At 49.7% G+C, this 20,058-nt stretch overlaps 1 protein-coding gene across 4 annotated transcripts in view; it reads right to left on the bottom strand.

Moving 5' to 3' along the window:
• The window catches only part of LOC129398241 (huntingtin-interacting protein 1-like), a 79,694-nt gene extending 64,656 nt beyond the window's left edge, over window positions 1–15,038 (bottom strand). For 2 of the 4 annotated variants that reach the window (XM_063605822.1, XM_063605824.1), the window contains exons 1-2: window positions 14,122–15,038; window positions 1,795–1,858 (exon numbers count right to left, since the gene is read on the bottom strand). In XM_063605822.1, the coding sequence (XP_063461892.1) occupies window positions 1,795–1,858; window positions 14,122–14,154 (97 nt within the window). In that variant the 5' untranslated portion in view covers window positions 14,155–15,038. The remainder of the gene's footprint in view (window positions 1–1,794; window positions 1,859–14,121) is intronic. The other 2 variants (XM_063605825.1, XM_055115095.2) reach the window with 2 other exon arrangements.
• Window positions 15,039–20,058: the final 5,020 nt, after the last annotated feature.

Raw genomic sequence — 20,058 nt, 5'->3', positions numbered from 1 at the left:
AACCAAGAGCCCAGGTGAGGAGAAGCTTCCCACTGCAGACAGAAGTCCAGCCTCTGAGGCTGGGTGCGGCCTCCGAAGTTGGGCGCGGTGGCTCATGCCTGTAATTCCAGCACTTTGGGAGGCCAAGGCAGGAGGATTGCTTGAGCTCAGGAGTTTGAAACCAGCCTGAGCAACATGGCAAAACCCCGTCTCTACTAAAAATACAAAAATTAGCCAGGGGTAGTGATACACACCTGTGGTCCCAGCTACTTGGGAGGTTGAGGCAGGTGGATCTCTTGAGCCTGGAAGGCGGAGGTTTCGGTGAGCTGAGATCATGCCACTGCACTCCAGCCTAGGCGACAGAGCAAGACTGTCTCAAAAAAAAAAAAAAAAAAGTCCCAACTCTGCTTGCCCGGAACTCCACCTTGCTCTGGCCCAGCACACAGAGAGTTAAAAGCTTAGCCACCCCCCTGGCAGACTCTCTCCTTCAGCCTTTGGGGATTAAGCGCTTCAGTTCCTGGATTCTGCAACTCAAAGGCAGATTCCTAGGGATTCATCAGCCAGCATGGTCCTGCACCTCTCTACAAAGCCACAGGCTGCTCCTGGGTGTGGTGGGCTTACAGAGGGCTTTCAAGTCACCCATTCCCTAATCCACTTCAAGGCTCTTGTCTTCTTCCCCCTGGCATAGGTTGAACCTGTTCACGAAGGTAGAGAGCCCCTGCCTCAGTTTAAGGCCAACCAACCTCTGAAGCTAAGACTTTCTTTTTTTCGGCCAGGCATGGTGGCTCATACCTGTGATCTCAGCACTTTAGGAGGCTGAGGCCAGGCGTTCAAGGCCAGCCTGGCCAACATGGCAAAACCCCGGTCCTACTAAAATTATAAAAATTAGCCGGGTGTGGTGGCACACGCCTGTCATCCCAGCTACTTGGGAAGCTGAGGCACAAGAATCGCTTGAATCCAGGAGGCAGAGGTTACAGTGAGCCGAGAACATGCCACTGCCCTCCAGCCTGGGCAACAGAGTGGGACTCTGTCTCAAAAAAGAAAAAAAAAAAAACTCTCTTTTTCTTTTTGCTTTCATGCTCAGAAAAGGAGATAACTATTGATTATGCAACCTCCAGGGGAGTGGTCCCTGTGTTCCTGTAAAGGCAAAGAAAGGACCTGGAGGGCTTTGAATATAGGTGAAGATGCCTCCTGACCCCCAGGAGGTCTCTCAAAGGAAAGTAACTTTCAAGTGACTATGAGGTTCTACAAAGCTTGAGTCGGCCAGGTGCAGTGGCTCTCCCCTGTAATTCCAGCACTTTGGGGTTACAGAGGAGGGAGGATTGCTTGAGGCCAGCTTGGGCAATGAGCAATACCCCATCTCTAAAAATCATAAAATAAATTAGCCAGGCATAGTGGTGCACACCTGTAGTCCCAGCTACTCGGGAGGCTGAGACGAGAGGATTGCGTGAACCCAGGAGTTTGAGGCTGCAGTGAGCTATGATCACGCCATTGCACTCCAGCCTGGGCAACACGGCAAGACCCCTTTGGGAAAAAGAAAAAAAGGAGTGCTTAAGTCCTTAAGGAAAGGAGCAGGATCTCTGGCAAGTTGAAAGGCCTGGGCTCCACAGCCTCTTTGGTGTCTGCCACCCTGAAGGTCTGTGGTCTCTGCAGCCAGCCCTCTCTGAGAAGCTGCCATCATCAGAAGCTGCAGGGACCTGGCCTGTGCAGGGTTGCCCCTTCCTGGAGCTGAGCAAGGCAGCCTGGCCCTGACCTCAGTCCCCATGAGCTGACCTCCCTCAGGGTCGGTCTTCCAAGCAACATCCAAAAGGATATTTCTGGCGTGTTTTTCCTTTACAGCCACTTCCTGCGTATTAATGGCCTTATTGATGCTGACAGTCTGAAAAACAAGAAGGGGGGAGGGAAAGGAGGATGAGATGAATAAGCCTCTGAGTGGCTGAGACCCTCCCAGATGCCTGCCCCTTTCTCCTCCTCCAGCCAACCTCCCCCAGCCCCACGGGTGGTCGGTTCCTCTGCAGGCGCCCAGCTGGGGGCAGAGGTGGGCAGCGCTCCCAGGAGCCAGCTGGCTGGGCCGTCCTGAGGGAGTGGGCACCACTGCCTGGCATTGGCTGTGCCCAGCTGCTGCTCCCGCCTGCCACTCACTCCCTTGGCACAACAACATGGCAATTAAAGCCCGCACAAAGAGATGCTTTTCATCCCCCAGGGAAACATTATTTCTCCCGGAGCAGGAGGAAGAGGCGCAGAGATCAGGGAGTGACCATGGCCCAAGAGCATCCAGCTGCCCCTCTCTCCCCTCCAAACCTTCCACAGAGCCTTCTCCGGCTGGCCAGCACCGGCGGTGGTCACTAAGTCTTTGTTTTACCACACTCTTGGGCATTTTCCAACTTCTAAGCAAATTCCCTTGTACTTCCTTAATGACATCAAGGGACATTAAACATTCCCTCTCAATCGTTTTTAAAATCGTTAACTTTTTTTTTTTTTTTTTGAGGAGTCTCGCTCTGTCACCCAGGCTGGAGTGCAGTGGCCTGATCTTGGCTCACTGCAACCTCTGCCTCCTGGGTTCAAGCGATTCTCCCACCTCAGCCTCCCGAGTAGCTGGGCCTACAGGCACCCGCCATCAAACCCGGCTAATTTTTGTATTTTTAATAGAGACGCGGTTTCACCATGTTGGTTGGCCAGGCTGGTCTCGAGATCCTGACCTCAGGTGATCCGTGCGCCCCAAAGTTCTGGGATTACAGGCCTTGTTTTTTTCTTTTTTGAGCAGAGTCTTACTCTGTCGCCCAGGCTAGAGTGCAGTGGTGTGATCGTGGCTCACTGCAACCCCTGCCTCCTGTGTCAAAGCAATTCTCCTGCCTCAGCCTCCCGAGTAGCTGGGATTACAGGTGTGCACTACCATGCCCAACTAATTTTTGTATTTTTAGTACAGACGGGGTTTCGCCATGTTGGCCAGGCTGGTCTCGAACTTCTGACCTCAAATGATCCTCCCACCTCTGCCTCCCAAAGTGCTGAGATTACAGGCGTGAGCCACTGTGCCCGGCCAAATCATAACTCTTTTTAATTTTGCAAAGTGCATATACATAGGAGTACCATTTGCACAAACACAGAAAAGGGATTATATCACGTAGGCTGTTTTCTTAGGTACAGATTTTATCCTTTTTCTGTTTTGATGTCATTCTATCCCTATAACCCATGTTAAAAACCTGTTATGTATCACATACATACACCCACACATACACATAAATACCTACGTACTGAAGAGGTTAATTTTGCCATTGTTCTACAAAAATTAGATTGTCATATATAGACTTCTCTACATCTTGGTTTTCTTGAATGTATCTCCTGGAAAATTCTGCAAAGGGGCTGAAAAAACTCTAGTTTTTATTATTATTATTATTATTTTTCGTCCTGAGACAGGGTCTTTTTCTGTCCCCTAAGCTGATGTGCAGTGGCACAATCATGGCTCACCACAGCCTCCAACTCCTGGGCTCTAGCGATTCTCCTGCCTCAGCCTCCTGAGTAGCTGGGATTACTGGCGAATGACATCATGCTCAGTTATTTTCATTTTTGGTAGAGACGGGGTCTCACTATGTTGCCCAGGCTGGTCTCAAACTCCTGGCTTCAAGTGATCCTCCCACCTCAGCCTCCCAAAACACTGGGATTACAGGCATGAGCCACTGTCCCCAGCCAGGAATTACCTTTAAAATTTTAGGTGTGATAAATATGTTGTGGTTAATTTTTAAAGAGTTTGTTTTTTTTTTAAACAGGTTCATTCTGAAATATTTACTGGCAAGATGATACAATGTCTAAGATTTACTTCAAATAATCTGGAGAATAAAAAGTCTGGTGGTTGATGGTATAGACCCACGGATCAGCAAACTACAGTTGCAAGCCACAACCAGACCAGACTAACACCTGGTTTTGAAAATAAAGCTTATGGCCGGGCACAGTGGCTCATGCCTGTAATCCCAGCACTTTGGGAGGCCAAGGTGGGTGGATCACCTGAGGTCAGGAGTTTGAGACCAGCCTGGCCAACATGGTGAAACCCCATCTCTACTAAAAATACAAAAATTAGCTGGGTGTGGTGACGGGCACCTGTAATCCCAGCTACTTGCTACTCGGGAGGCTGAGGTAGGAGAATTGCTTGAACCTGGGAGGCGGAGGTTGCAGTGAGCCGATATTCCACAATTGCACTCCAGCCTGGCTGAGAGAGCTCTCAGCGACAACAACAAAACTCTCAACAACAACAACAACAACAACAACAAAGAAAAAAAAAGAAAAAAAGAAAGAAAAGAAATCTTATTAGAATTCACCCACTCTCATGCATTTATGTATTCATTTAATATCAGCTGAGGCTGCTTCTGCATTACAAAGGCAGAGTTGAATGGTTGCGATGGAGACCATGAGGCCTGCAAAGCCTAAAATATTTACTAACTGGCTCTTTGCAGAAAATGCTGACCCCTTGTCCATAGGATATATGTTTGGCCACAAGTTCCTTGTTGATGCTGGGGCTATACCAGGGCTTCTTGGACTAGTCTTCATATTTGTATACGTTTGAACTTTTCTATAATGAAAGGTTAAAAAAAAAAACCTTTGACCCAGTAATCTCACTCCTAGGAATCTATCCTTTGGAAATAAAAACTTTTTTTTTTTTTTTCTGTTTAGACAGAGTCTCACTCTGTTGCCCAGGCTGGAGTGCAGTGGCATGATCTCAGCTCACTGCAAACACCACCTCCTGGGTTCAAGCGATTCTCCTGCCTCAGCCTCCCGAGTAGCTGGGACTACAGGCGTATGCCACCATGCCTGGCTAATTTTTATATTTTTAGTAGAGACAGGGTTTCGCTATGTTGACCATCCTGGTCTCGAACTCCTGACCTCAAGGTTGCCCAGGCTGGCGGGACTTGAACACCTGGATTCCAGTGATCCTCCTACCTCAGCCTCTCAAGTAGCTGGGACTATAGCTGCACACTGCCACATCCAGCTGCTGTTTTTCTAAATTCTCAGATATGTTCTTTTTTTTTTTGAGACGGAGTCTCGCTCTGTCACCAGGCTGGAGTGCAGTGGCGTGACCTCGGCTCACTGCAACCTCTGCCTCCTGAGTTCAAGCGATTCTCCCACCTCAGCCTCCCGAGTAGCTGGGACTACAGGTGCCTGCCACCACGCCCAGCTAATGAATATGTTCTTAAATCCATATCTCCTTATATATTTTCTTCTCCTGACCAGACTTGATTTTTAAACAGTATAACCTCTGTTGTAAGTTGAATTGTATACCCCCGCCCCACAAAAATATATAATCACGCCCAACCCCCCCCCCACCCCGTACCTATGAATATGATCTTATTTACAAATAGGGCATTTGCAGATGTAATTAGTTAAGATGAGGTCACACTGGAGTAGGGTCATATTATGGGATGTAATATGACTGGTGATCCTCGAAGAAGATGTAGGGATCCAGAGACACACAGGGAGGATGCTGCATGAAATGAGACAGAGATGAGTGATGAGTCTACAAGCCAAGGAATGCCAAGGACAGCCAGCGGCCACGAGAAGCTAGAAAGAATCCTTCCCGGCCGGGCGCAGTGACTCACACCTGTCATCCCAGCACTTTGAGAGGCAGAGGCGGGAGGATCACCTGAGGTCAGGAGTTCAAGACCAGCCTGGCCAACACAGCGAAACCGTGTCTCTACTAAAAAATACAAAAATTAGCTGGGTGTGGTGGCGTGTGCCTGTAGTCCTAGCTATTAGGGAGGTTGAGGCAGGTGGATTGCTTAAGCCCAGGAGGTTGAGAGTGCAGTAAGCAGTAATCACGCCACTGCACTCCAGCCTGGGTGACAGAGCGAGACACTCAAAAAAAAAAAAAAAAAAATGGAGCCTTTCCTAGAGCTTTCAGAGACAGTATTGCCCTACCTTGCAAGATGGTGAGAGAATGCAGCCACCCAATTAGTGGGAATTTGTTGACAGCCCCAGGAAACTAATTACAGGGTCCTTTCCCCATCAGATGGGGTCCTCTGGGAGGACAAGAATGACATGCGATGCTTCCCCTACAGCACATGATTTGGGGCTCTCCTGAGCACAGTCGTTGGCTCTGCAGGGTGAGCGTAAGAGCAGTCAGGAAGGAATCTCTGGCCAGCACTTTGGGAAGCTGAGGTGGGAGGATCGCTTAAGGCCAGGATTTTGAGATCAGCCCGGACAACATGGTGAAACCCTGTCTCTACAAACCAATACAAAAATTAGCCAGGTGTGGTGGTGCACAACTGTAGTCCCAGCTACTAGGGAGGCTGAGGTGGGAGGATCGCTTAAGCCCAGCAGGCAGAGGTTGCAGTGAGCCGTGATCGCCCCCACTGCATTCCAGCCTGGGCAACAGAGCAAAAACCCTGTCTCAAAAAAGGAAAAAAAAAAAAGATGCAAGTAAGAAGTGAAAAGTTCATTCCCCTAAACCTCTCCATGAAGCAGTACTTCTCTCCTATGGAGACGCAGTGCTTACAGCTTCCTCTTAGCACGTCCTTCCCTGGACCTTAGTCCTCAGTGACAGAACTGTCCCAAGCACTGTCTTCCCTGTACATTTCCTCAAGTGCATTACAGCCGTTTAAACTATGTTCTTCCCCTGGCAGCATAGGCCAGGGGCACCATGACATAGGCTGGGGCACCATGACAATGGCAAAATTCTGGCTGCAGACAGACCCCTGGGCAAAGTCTCCATACTTCCGGAGCCCATCAAGGTTGTCTGCAGTCAGAAAGGACTTACAAGGCATATAAATACATAGAAGGACAAGAAACCCAAATCTGTAAGATGCTGACCTGGACATGGTTAAGTTCCAGGGGGTTTGGGAAGGCCTGTAAGGAATATGGGCTGTGAGGAAGAGGACCACACCAGGTAGTTGGAAATGCTAGAAATGGGGCTGGATGCGGTGGCTCATGCCTGTAATCCCAGTACCTTAGGAGACTCAGGTGGGAAGATCACTTCAGGACAGGAGTTCAAGACCAGCCTGGGCAACATAGTGAGACCTCATCCCTACAAAAAAATTAGCTGGGTATGGTGGCATGCGCCTGTATTCCCAGCTACTCTGGAGACTGAGGTGGGAGGATTACTTGAGCGATCCAGGCATTGGAGGCTGCAGTGAGCTGAGATTGCATCACTATGCTCGTCTGAATGACAGAGCAAGACCTTGTCTTAGAAAAGAAGGAAGAAGGAAGGAAGGGAGGGAGGGAAGAAAAATGGTAGAAACTGCTTCAGGGCCTCTAGGGAGGACCCATGATGGGTGAGATTTAGATTTACCCTAAAAATAACTGTTCCTACTGCTTGACCAATTGCTCAAACTTGTGGTCATTATGAACCTTGCTCACACACACACGCAAAAATCTTATAGTAACAAATTTTTAAAATCTTTAAAATTCCCATAAGCCACGTAAAATAATATACCGTGAGTCTGTAACTATGGATCCACTGAGGGTGTGTGTATAGCTGAGAATCAGGAAAGTTCTGTGCTGTAGTGTTGAAAGGAGAGAGAAACCTTTTAAACTGAGACACTGCTCAAGGAAGACTTCTTAAAGGGAAAGGAGGGATAACTCGGCCCAGCTACTGTCCCAGCCATTACCCACTTCTGTCATATATGCCTCATAGGAACTCTGGGGTCTGGAGGGCTGTTGTTCAGAAAGGCGGAGAAACTCACCCAAGGTCATGCTCTTTGGTTCCAAGCCCTGAACCAGCACCCGCTCTGTACTGTGGAGGGGTTCGGGCCTGCAGGGGACTGGGTCTGGGGTTCTGGACACAGATGACAGGCCTTCTGGGCAGAGGAAGTGCCACAAGTAAAGGCACCAAAGTGGAAGGGCATGGAGCATGCAGCCTGAGGGCCGGGGGGGATGGAGGAGAAGCCAGGAGGCAGGTAAGGCTGCGTGTGGGAGGCCAGTGGGCTTCTGAGTGGCAAGAAGAGATGACAGCAGGTGGAGGGGAATGGGCCAGCAGCGGCGGCAGCTGGGGTAGAGCTGGATGGAGCCTGGAGGTGAGAATTCAGGGAGGAAGCTATTTTTGTTGTTGTTGTTGTTTTGAGACGGAGTCTTGCCCTGTCGCCCAGGCTGAAGTGCAATGGCGCAATCTTGGCTCACTGCAACCTCCACCTCCTGGGTTCGAGTGATTCTCCTGTCTCAGCCTCCCAAGTAGCTGGGATTATAATAGTTGCACATTACCACGCCTGGCTAATTTTTGTATTTTTAGTAGAGACAGGGTTTTGCCATGTTGGCCAGGCTGTTCTCAAACTCCTGTCCTGAGGTGATCCCCCTGCCTTGGCCTCCCAGTGTTGGGATTAGAGGCGTGAGCTACCGCGCCTGGCTGTATTTTTATTTAATCTATTATTATTAGTTTTTGGAGACAGGGTCTTGCTCTGTCACCCAGGCTGGAGTGCAGTGGTGCAATCATAGCTTACTACAGCCTCAACCTCCTGGGCTCAGGCAATCCTCCCACCTCAGCTTCCTGAGTAGCTGGGACCACAGGCACATACCACTATGCCTGGCTAGTTGGTTTTTTTAAATAGATACGGGGTCTCATTATGTTGCCCAGGCTGGTCTTGAACTCCTGGCCTCAAGCAATCCTACTGCTTCAACCTCCTAAAGTGCTGGGCTTATAGGTGTGAGCCACCATGCCCAGCCAGAAGCTATTTAATAGCATAAAAGTACAGGAAAAATGGAATCAAAATGAAAGATGTGAAAATGGAAATGACCCAATATAATGTGGGCTGTAAAACGAGCTTCAGTAGGACTGGCAGATAGGAGCTCCGGGTTACAGGGAGACAGCAGAAGGATGCATCCATGGTGCCTCCAAGATGATGCAGAGACTTTAGGAGGCCGAGGGGGGCAGATCACCTGAGACCAGGAGTTCAAGACCAGCCTAGCCAACATGGTGAAACCCCATCTCTACTAAAATACAAAAATTAGCTGAGTGTGGTGGCTCATGCCTATAATCCCAGCTACTTGGGAGGCTGAGGCAGAATTGCTTGAACACGGGAGGTGCAGGTTGCAGTGAGCCGAGATCCCGCCATCGTACTCCTGCCTGGGCGACAGAGTGAGACTCCGTCTCAAAAAAAAAAAGATGATGCAGAGGCTCTGGACCTAGATGAGGGGAGGATAGCAGCAAGGGCCGCAGGCTGGGGAGACACTGTAAGAAAAGGACCCGAAGGAACAATGAACAATGAGGCCAGGCGGCTCTTGGGTAAGAAATAGCCATTTTTAAAAGAATGAGGAAGTGAACTAGCGGTAACGGTGGTGATAATTATCAAGCTGATGGCACTAATGAGTGCTTAGACCAGGCCCCTTTGTATGAATTATCTTATATAAAGTCTTACAACTCTACAACCTACCAGTAGACACTTAATAGTATTAATCAGCTCCATTCTGCAGATGAAGAAACCAAGGTACCTGAGATCTCTTAGGCTTAGAAAGGCTAAGTAAGCCTGGGTGGGGTGGCTCATGTCTGTAATCCCAGCACTTTGGGAGGTTGAGGCTGGAGGATTGCTTGAGAACAGGAGTTTGAGACCAGCCTGGGCAATAGAGCGAGACCCCATCTCTAAAAAAAAAATTTTTTTTCAATAGCCAGGTGTGGTGGTGCACACCTGTAATCCCAGTACTTTGGGAGGCTTAGGTGGGAGGGTTACTTGAGGCCAGGAGTTTGAGAACAGCCTGAGCAACACAGTAAGGCACCATCTCTACAAAAAAAAAAGAGGTTTTTTTTGTTTTTTTTTTTTTTTGAGACAGAGTCTTGCTCTGTTGCCCAGGCTGGAGTGCAGTGGTGTGATCTCAGCTCACTGCAACCTCTGCCTCCTGGGTTCAAGCAATTCTCCTGTCTCAGCTTCCCAGTAGCTGGGATTGCAGGTGCACACCACCAAGCCCGGCTAATTTTTGTATTTTTAGTAGAGATGGGATTTCACCATGTTGGTCAGGTTGGTCTTGAATTCCTGACCTCAGGTGATCCGCCCATCTTGGCCTCTCAAAGTGCTGGGATTACAGACATGAGCCACCATGCCCAGCCTAAAAAAAAAAAAAAAAAAAAAAAATTTGTCAAGTGCGGTGGCCATGCCTGTAGTCCCAGGTACTTGGGAGGCTGAGACAGGAGGATCACAGGAGGATCACTTGAGCCCAGGAGTTTGAAGCTGCTGTGAGCCATGATCACGCCACTGCACTCCAGCCTGGGGACCAGAGTGACACCCTATCTCTAAAATAAATAAATAAAAATAAAAAAAGAACTGCTAAGTAAACTGCCCAGGCCTGTAACATCAGCAAGTGTAGGGCGGGGATTCAGTCTTTGCAGTGTGACCAAGCTCAGGCTCAGGATCACAACCTCGGCACTAGACAAGGCCCTCTACACCACAGAGACATGATCAGAATCCACAGACTGGAAAAATGCATTAAAATTCACAAGATGAAATCCAGTAGGTACAAAGGAAATTTTCTACACTTAGGCCTAAACTCACTGGCACCGGGGAGCCGTGACTCAAAGCAGCACTTGTGAAAAGAATGAAGGTGTTTTGGCCGGGCACATGGCTCACGACTCTAATCCTAGCACTTTGGGAGGCTGAGGTGGGTGGATCACGAGGTCAGGAGTTCAAGTTCGGCCTGGCCAAGATGGTGAAACCTTATCTCTACTAAAAACACAAAAAAAATTAGCCGGGCGTGGTGGTGGGCACCTGTAATCCCAGCTGCTCGGAAGGCTGAGGCAGAAAATTGCTTAAACCCGGGAGGCGGAGAATGCTGTGAGCCGAGATCACGCCACTGCACTCCAGCCTGGGTGACAGAGAGAAACTCCGTCTCAAAAGAAAACAAAAAAAAGAATTAAGGTGTTTTATTTGGCTGCTAACTTAATAATAGCAAGATTTTGATACGGTTGATGAACATGCAAGTCTGATCTCTCTGGATGCATTAAAAGGAGGGAACGTATGGTTCCAGTTCTCTACACAGATAAGGCCATGCGTGAAACACTATTCAGTTTCAGGCTTTATACATTATGAAGGAAACTAACAAGCTGGACCATTTCCAAAAAAGAGTGACCTGGATTGAAATGGACTTAATATCTGAAGAAAATTTAGAGAAATATCAGTATTCTGAAGCGTGACCATCTGGAAGCAGGAAAAACTCCAGAGGCTCAAACCTAGACCAATGGGCAGAAGTCCAGAGAGGCAGTTTCTGGATGAACTTAAAGCTGTCTCATGAAAGAGAACTCCTCATTATTAGAAACACACATGCAGAAGGGAGGCAACCTCTCTGGGTTATTGTGAAAAAGATGGACAGGTTCAGATTACATTAGATGACATCTAGGTCTCTTCCCATTTTTAGACTCTGAAACGGCTGATCAGATGACGGAGGGCTCTGGATATCAGGTCGAGGAAAACTGTGATCTGATGGGTACTGGGGATCCACAGAAGGCTCTTGAGCAGGGGAGGAACATGACACAAATGACCCTCCATTCTCCTGAATGAGTTACTTCTCCAGTGTGCTAAGGAAAGTGGGGAACACCGTGGGAGTCACCGCCTCCCAGTATGAATCCAGTGCAACTGACAAGGACCTGGCCTAAGCACTGGCTTGTGGAAAGAAGTTTCTTCCTAAACCAGCGGCTACAAGGCACCTGTAAGCTCTGCCTGAGCTTGCCAGGACTGTCCCAGACCCTTCTCCTGCAGCTCTGGGGGGGCTCACAAGAGCTCTCAGGCACTGTCATCATCGTGCCCCAGTTCCCCAAGCAACACTTCATCATAGTGGCTGTACCAATGAGGCAGAGCCCACTCTATGGTTTGGGGCCCATTGCCGAGCCTGTGGCAAGGCTTCTTGGGGGCTCATTCTGGGTTCTAAGGCAACCTGTGGGTCCCCCAGGGGGCCAGGGAATGTCAGATACTGAGGGGTTTCCAGGGCAGAAGTTCCCTGCGAGGACCAGTTTCCCATGGCTCACTAACACTGTGTACCTGGGATACCACCTCTCCACCCCACCCTCCACCATACATGCTCCCTCTTCTTTCTACTTTCCAAACCCTGACCTCCTTCAAGCTCATACTCAACGGTACCGTTTTCTTTTTTTTTCTTTTTTTTTTTTGAGACAGAGTCTTGCCCTGTCGCCAGGCTGCAGTGCAGTGGCGCAATCTCGGCTCAGTGCAACCTCCTCCTCCCTGGTTCAAGTGATTCTTCTGCCTCAGTCTCCTGAGTAGCTGGGACTACAGGTGTGCGCCACCATGCCCAGCTAATTTTTATATTTTTAGAAGAGACGGAGTTTCACCATATTGGCCAGGATGGTCTCGATCTCTTGACCTCATGATCTTCCGCCTCGGCCTCCCAAGGTACCTTTATTTTTTAAGACTTAACCAAGCTACTCAGGCCAACAATGTATTTTTCTCTCTTCCTTCTTTCTTTTCTTTTCTTTTTTTTTTTTTGAGACAAAGTCTTGCTCTGTTGCCCAGGTTAGAGTGCAGTGGCACAATTTTGATTCATTGCAACCTCTGCTTCCTGAATTCAAGTGATTCTCCTGCCTCAGCCTCTGGAGTAGCTGGGATTATAGGCCCACACCACCACACCTGGCTAATTTTTGTATTTTTAGTAGAGACAGGGTTTCGCCATGTTGGCCAGGCTGGTCTTGAACTCCTGACCTCAGGTAATCCACCTGTCTCAGTTTCCCAAAGTGCTGGGATTACAGGCATGAGCCACCTCATCCAGGCCTTTTTTTTTTTTTTTTTTTTATAAGAGACAGGGTCCTGTTCTGTCATCCAGGCTGGTGTGCAGTGATGTGATTATAGCTCACTGCAGCCTTGAATGCCTGTGCTCAAGTGATCCTCCAGCCTTAGCCTCCCGGAAAGCTGGGACTTCCAGGCATGTGCCACCACACCCAGCTAATTTTTTTGTATTTTTTGTAGAGATGGGGTCTCCCTGTGTTGCCCAGGCTGGTCTTGAACTCAGGCTCAAGTGACCCTCCCCCAACAGCCTCCCAAAGTACTGAGATAACAGTTGTGAGCCACTGCACCTGGCCTTTTTTTTCTCTTTTTTTGAATTCCTATTTCTCTCAATACGTTTGACACTGAGTATTACCTTCCCTCCCTACCCAGACTAGAATCCCAAGCACAAGGACCCTGCCTTCTCCTTTCCTGTAGGCCCACAGTCGCGAAGGCAGGTCATAAGTCCATAAATCATCAGGACTGGCTGCTTCCCAGCACTCTCGCCTCTAAAGTGTACCAGGTAGAGGCCAGGCATGGTGGCTCATGCCTGTAATCCCAGCACTTTGAGAGGCCGAGGCAGGAGGATCTCTTGAGACCAGGAGTTCAAGACCAGCCTGGGCAACATGGTAAGATCCCATCACTATTAAAAAATATATATATTTATATATATTAAAATTTTATATATTATTTATATAAAATATATATATATATACATTTTTTTTTGAGATGGGAGTTTCACTCCATTTGTCTCCCAAGCTGGAGTGCAGTGGTGTGAGCTTGGCTCACTGCAACCTCTGCCTCTCAGGTTCAAGTGATTCTCCTACCTCAGCTTCCCCAGTAGCTGGGATTACAGGTGCCCGCCACCATGTCCAGCTAATTTTTGTATTTTGTTTTTTTTTTTTTAGTAGAGACAGGGTTTTACCATGTTGGCTAGGCTGGTCTTGAACTGCGCCTGTTCTATAAAATTTTTTTAGAAAGAGTCCCAGGTACGCCAGGTGCGGTGGCTCATACCTGTCATCTCAGCACTTTGGGAGGCTGAGATGGGCGGATTACTTGAGGTTCGGAGTTCAAGACCAGCCTGGCCAAAATGGCAAAACCCTGTCTCTACCAAAAATACAAAAAGTAGCCAGACATGGTGGTGCGTGCCTGTAGTCCCAGCCACTTGGGAGGCTGAGGCAGGAGAATCACTTGAACTGGGGAGGCGGAGGCTGCAGTGAGCTGAGATGGTGCCACTGCACTCCAGCCTGGGTGACAGAGTGAGACTCTGTCTCAAAAAAAAAAAAAAAAAAAAAAAAGTCCCAGGTATGTGATTCACAGTCTCTTGAGAAAATCTACTCCCTTCCCCTCCCGGCCCGAGGCTCTCTGAAGGACATCATTTGGTTCTGAACTGTTCCCGCCCCGCCACAGGCCAATGCCTGGGGGCCCCTCCCAGCACCAAGGGCGGGCAGTGCGGGGCTGGGTGTCTCACCTCTGGTGGGGGCTCTGGGTTAGGGAACATCATCTGAGAACAGGCTGTTCTCTGGACTGGAGTCACACAGGACCTAAGACCAAGCCGTGTCTCCCCTGAAAGGGTGGCATTGTCCACCACTTCCTGACCCAGCAGGCCCTCGTGTCCCCGGCTGGTTCCGGAGAGCCAATTACCAGCAGGCACCGCAGGAAGGGCGCCTTTCTCCCAGCCTCTCTTCCTCCCTCCCCAGCACTCCCCATCCTCCGCTCGCCTGGGACAGCCCAGCCAGGCAGTGGCCAATGGGAAACCCTCTGGCCTTGCTTGTGTGGGGAGCTGGGCCTGGGCCTGGCCTGTGGGGCCAGTTGGACACTGTCAGGTCACATACACACAGCTCTTGGCAGGAGCCCAGCCCTGGGGCTGCCAAGGCCAGGCTGGCTCGCAAAGGTCCCACGGCAGGAGCAGGCACGGGGATGTGCCCCGGGTGGGGGTGGCAGGTCCCCAGGCAAGGGGCCAGAGAAGGAAAACCTGAGAACAGGCAGCACAGATGGGAAAGGAGAAGGGCAAAACAAAAGCAGAGGAGGCCGGGCACGGTGGCTCCACCTGTAATCCCAGCACTTTGGGAGGCGGAGGTGGGCGGATCACCCAAAGTCAGGAGTTCCAGACCAGCCTGGCCGACATGGTGAAATCCCATCTCTACTAAAAATACAAAATTAGCCAGGGGTGGTGGCGCGTACCTGTAGTCCCAGCTACTCAGGAGGCTGAGGCAGGAGAATCACTTGAACCCACGAGGTGGAGGTTGCAGTGAGCCGAGTTCGTGCCACTGCACTCCAGCCTGGGTGACGAGAGAAACTCTGTCTCACAAAAAAAATAAAATAAAGGCTGGGCGCGGTGGCTCATGCCTGTAATCCCTGAACTTTGGGAGGCCGAGGCGGGTGGATCACCTGAGGTCAGGAGTTCAAGACCAGCCTGACCAACATGGTGAAACCCTATCTCTACTAAAAATACAAAAATTAGCCAGGCCTGGTGGTGGGTGCCTGTAATTCCAGCTACTCGGGAGGCTGAGGCAGGAGAATCGCTTGAACCCAGGAGATGGAGGTTGCAGTGAGCTGAGATCGTGCCATTGCACTCCAGCCTGGGCAACAAGAGTGAAACTCCATCTCAAATAATAATAATTTTTTTTTTAAAAAGAGGCTGTAATCCCAGTACTCTGAGAGGCTGAGGCAGGCAGATCACTTGAGGCCAGGAGTTCAAGACAAGCCTGGCCAACATGGTGAAACTCCGTCTCTACTAAAAATACAAAAATTAGCTGGGCATGGTGGCAGGTGCCTGTAATCCCAGCTACTCAGGAGACTGAGGTGGGAGGATGGCTTGAGCCCAGAAGTTCAAGGTTGCAGTGAGCTATGATCATACCACTGCACCACTCCAACTTGGGACACACACACACACACACACACACACACACACACACACACAAGAAAGAAAAGAAAACTAGAAAGAAAGAAAAGAAAATTGGCCATGGCAGGTTGCAGTACAGGTGGCAATAGCTCAGGTTAACAGCTGGGACCTACCACCTGAGTGAGGATGACAGGGAGAGTATAGAACCAAATGGAGATGAGGTGAGCCTGGGAGAGTAGAGGGACAGGTGAGGCATGAAAGCCAAACAGAGCGTCCCCACCGTGGGGAGCCTTCTGTGCTCCGTGAGACTGCTCTGGTCCTAGCTACAACACTTGGAATTTGCTGCCCAACATCAGGGTGTTTTTAATTCTTCTCTTGATCAAAAATAATAATAATCATCATAGAGCCATTGTCACCAGATTAGTGGTAGTAGCAGGAGCCACTGACCCTCACTTGGGCCTCTTCCTCCTCCCAGGCACTGCACTGGTAATTTACTTCTCATCCTCCTTTGGTCCCTAGAGGGCAAGAAATCTGGGCCCCTATTTTCCAAGACAAGCTACTTGCAAGGAGTACAGCCAGCAAGAAGTGAAGCCAGAATTCAAACCCAGGTCCATCTGAGAACGCCTCCTCTCCCACACCGTGCTGCCTTCTGTAACTGCCAGGGTCCAACACAAACCTGTTGCCAACCAACGTCCTCCACCCTACTGTATGCCTTACCTTCTGTTGCCCAGGCTGGAGTACAGTGGTGCAAACGTGGCTCACTACAGCCTCAACCTCCTGGATTCGAGCAATCTCCCATCTCAGCCTCCCAGGCAGCTGAGACGACAGGTGCATGCCACCACACCTGGCTAATTTTTAAATTCTTTTGTAGAGATTGGGTTTGCTATGTTGCCTAGGCAGGGTCTCCCTCTGTTGCCCAGGCTGGAGTACAATGGTGCAAACATGGCTCACTACAACCTTAACCTCCTGGGTTCAAGCAATCCTCCCATCTCAGCCTCCCAGATAGCTGAGACGACAGGTGTATGCCACCACACCTGGCTAATTTTTAAATTCCTTTGTAGAAATGGGGTTCACTATGTTGCCTAGGCAGGTCTCAAACTTCTGGCCTCAAGTGATCCTCCTGCCTCAGCCTCCTGAGTAGCTGGGATTATAGGCACATGCCACCACACCCAGCTAATTTTTGTAGAGACGGGGTCTTACTATGTTGCTCAGGCTGGTCTGAAACTCCTGGGCTCAAGCTCTTTGGCCGTCCCAGCCTCCCAAAGTGCTGGGACTACAGGCATGAGCCATGCGCTGGGCCCTAAAATGGTGAATTTTATGGTATGTATATTTTACCACCACACACACACACAGTTACAAGGTAGATAAGCCTCCAAAACATGCTACATGAAAGAAACCAGACATGAAATGGGACACAATGTGTGATTCTATTTGTATGAAGTGCTCAGAATGGGCAGATCCATAGAGACAGAGAGCTGACTGGTGGCCACTGGGGTCTGGTAGGAGAGGGGTGGGAAGTGATTACTTAATGGGAACAGGGTTTCCTTTACGGATAGTGAAAATGTTCTGAAATTAAACAGTCATGTCGGTTGCATGACATAGCGAATGTGCCAAATGTTGCTTAATTATACACTTGAATTTGTTACAATAGCGAATTTCATGTTATATGTATTTTGTCACAGGAAACAAAAGATAAAAAACACTGAGAAACTGATTTTTTTTTCTTTTTTTGAGACGGAGTCTCACTCTGTCACCCAGGCTGGAGTGCAGTGGCGCGATCTCGGCTCATTGCAACCTCTGCCTCCCGGGTTCAAGTGATTCTCCTGCCTCAGCCTCCTGATAGCTGGGATTACAGGCACCCACCACCCCGCCTGGCTAATTTTTGTATTTTTAGTGGAGACGGGGTTTCACCATGTTGGCCTGTCTTGTCTCGAACTCCTGACCTCAAGTGATCCACCTGCCTCGGCCTCCCAAAGTGCTGGGATTACAGGCATGAGCCACCACACTGGCCTGAGAAACTGATTTTACTGAATACCTACTACACGCAGGGCAAGGCTGCCACACAGATAGTAAGGCTCTTTGCCATACAACCACAAGAGGGCCTTTCACAGACAGTTGTGGACAGCCATGCACCTGCACATGGCTGCCAGGATCCAGGGCACCACACCAGGGGCTGCTAGAGAGCACACAGATGATAGGAAGTGGACCCTGTGGCCAGGTGTGGCAGCTCATGCCTGGAATCCCAGCACTTTGAGAGGCCGAGGCAGGAGGATCACTTGAGGCCTGGAGTTCAAGACCAGCCTGGGCAACATGGTAAGACCCCATCTCTACAAAAAATAAAAATTTAGCTGGGGATGGTGGTATATCTGTAGTGGTGGCTACTTGGGAGGCTGAGGCAGGAGGATTGCTTGAGCCCAGGAGTTGGAGGCTGCAGTGAGCTATGACTGTGCCACTGCACTCTATCATGAATGACAGATGGAGACCCTGACTCCCCACCCTTAAAAAAGGTGGATCTTGTCCTCAAAGGGATAAAGACTGTACTACTCCTTCCTGTCCTTTCCTTCCTTCTCCTCTGACTGTGCTTATGCCTGTAATCCCAACACTTTAGGAGATTGAGGTGGAGGATCGACTGAGCCCAGGAGGTGGAGGTTGCAGTGAGCCGAGATTGTGCCACTACACTCCAGCCTGGGTGACACAGCGAGACTCTGTCTCAAAAAACAAAAACAAAAACAAACAAAAAATGGCCAGGCGCGGTGGCTTACGCCTGTAGTCCCAGCTCTTTGGGAGGCTGAGGCAGGCGGATCACCTGAGGTCAGGAATTTGAGACCAGCATGGTCAATATGATGAAACCTCGTCTCTACTAAAAATACAAAAATTAGCTGGGTGTGGTGGTGCGCACCTGTAGTCCCACCTACTCAGCAGGCTGAGGCAGGAGAATCGCTTGAACCTGGGATGTGGAGGTTGCAGTGAGCTGAGATCACACCACTGCACTCCAGCCTGGGCGACAGAGTAAGACTCCGTCTCAAAAAAAAAAAAAAAAAAAAAAAAAAAAGAAAAGAAAAGAAAACAAAAACAAAAACAAAGTATCTCGTAACATCGTCCTAGACAAGAATGAGAAAGGACAGGCTGCCAGGGGTCCAAACCACCGCCCACCAGCCAAACCTGGCCTCAGCCTGCTTGTGCATGGCCTGTGAGCTAGGACTGGTTTTTGTGTTCTTGTTTAGGGACAGAGTCTTGCTCTGTTGCCCAGGCTGCAGTGTAGTGGTACGATCATAGCTCACTACAGCCTTGAACTCCTGGGTTCATGCGATCGTCCCACCTCCACCTCCCAAGTAGCTGGGCCTACAGGTGCGCACCACCACGCCAGGCTAATTAAAAAAATTTTTTTTGTAGAGACGGGGTCTCACTTTGTTGCCCAGGCTGGTCTTGAGCTCCTGGCTTCTAGCGATCCTCCCACCTTAGCCTCCCAAAGTGCTGGAATTACCGGCGCGAGCCACCATGCCTGGCTTTTTAAGGGTGGGGAGGAGGAGGAAGAGGAGGAGGATGAGGAGGAGGAGGAAATAGTAGCAGCAGGAAGCCACAAAGCCAAAAACATTTACCATCTGGCCCTTTGCAGAAAATGTTTGCTGGCCCCTGGACTAGGCAGGGCAGCCTATGAGGGTGGATGTCCACACATACAGAGGCTGATTACTGGCCATCACTTTGGGGTAAGGCATGCTGGTGCCCGAGCCTGTGTCCTCCTCCTCATGTTTACCAGGGAGGTATATGTCAGGCACAGTGATTGATCTAACCGATGCTGGGAACAACAGTAACTACATTTAGATGACTACTTTTTTTTTGTTTGGACAAGGTCTTGCTCTGTTGCCCAGGTTGGAGTGCAGTGGTGCAATCATGGCTCATTGCAGCCTCGACTTCCTGGGCTCAAGCAATCCTCCCACCTCAGCCTCCCAAAATAGTTGGGAGCACAGGTGCATGCCACCACACCCAGCTAATTTTTTTTTTTTTTTTTTTTTTTTGAGATGGAGTTTTGCTCTGTCACCTGGCTGGAGTGCAATGGCGTGATCTCAGCTCACTGCAACCTCCGCCTCCCCGGCTCAAGCGATTCCCTTGTCTCAGCCTGCCAAGTCGCTGGGATTACAGGCACCCACCATCACTCCCAGCTAATTTGTTTTGTAGTTTTTAGTAGAGACGGGGTTTCACCATGTTGACCAGGCTGGTCTTGAACTCCTGACCTCAGGTGATCCTCCTGCCTCGGCTTCCAAAAGTGCTGGGATTACAAGCGTGAGCCACCGCACCCAGCCGCTAATTTTTTATTATTTGTAGAGGTGAGGATCTCCCTGTGTTGCCCAGGCTGGTCTCGAACTCCTGGCCTCAAGCCATCCTCCTGCAGCGGCCTCCCAAAGTGCTGGGATTACAGGCGTGACCCACCGCACCCAGCCTCAGCCTGGTTCCTTGCGTGAGTCTTGGTTTCTTGGTCTCCTTTTCCCCATATGCCAGCTGCCTCCCTCCATAACAGAACATCCGTGATGACCTTCGGGGTGCCCACTTAGGCTTTCAAAGGGG

Source organism: Pan paniscus, chromosome 6, assembly GCF_029289425.2.
Source record: "Pan paniscus chromosome 6, NHGRI_mPanPan1-v2.0_pri, whole genome shotgun sequence".
Taxonomy (NCBI): domain Eukaryota; kingdom Metazoa; phylum Chordata; class Mammalia; order Primates; family Hominidae; genus Pan; species Pan paniscus.
The sequence above is the reverse complement of the archived record's forward strand: the minus strand, read 5'-3'. Positions and strand labels throughout refer to the sequence as shown.